At 68.9% G+C, this 222-nt stretch overlaps 1 protein-coding gene across 1 annotated transcript in view; it reads right to left on the minus strand.

Annotated features, from left to right (window-relative positions):
• The window catches only part of LOC104622643 (superkiller viralicidic activity 2-like 2), a gene marked incomplete at its 3' end in the record, with an annotated part of 11,333 nt that extends 11,173 nt beyond the window's left edge, over window positions 1-160 (minus strand). Inside the window, exon 1 of the mRNA XM_010289488.1 lies at window positions 45-160. Coding sequence (XP_010287790.1) covers window positions 45-160 — 116 coding nt within the window. The remainder of the gene's footprint in view (window positions 1-44) is intronic.
• Window positions 161-222: the final 62 nt, after the last annotated feature.

The following is a 222-nucleotide window of genomic DNA, read 5'->3' on the forward strand; positions in this document are numbered from 1 at the left end:
GCCTCGGCCGCCAGAGCGTCCACGGCCCCCCACTGTGCCCTCACCCCGGTCTCCTGGAGCCCTCAGCGGCGCCCACTTTGTTCTTCTTGATGCCGGAGGCAGCGGCGGCGGCGGCGTCCTCAAACACGCTGAAGAGCTCGTCCCCAAATGCGTCCGCCATCTTCCCACCGGTCCCACAGTGCCTCGCGCGGGACAGCCCACCCCCCTTCCCTCAGATCCTTT

The sequence above is a fragment of the Phaethon lepturus genome, unplaced genomic scaffold (genome assembly GCF_000687285.1).
Source record: "Phaethon lepturus isolate BGI_N335 unplaced genomic scaffold, ASM68728v1 scaffold12596, whole genome shotgun sequence".
Classification (NCBI taxonomy): Eukaryota; Metazoa; Chordata; class Aves; order Phaethontiformes; family Phaethontidae; genus Phaethon; species Phaethon lepturus.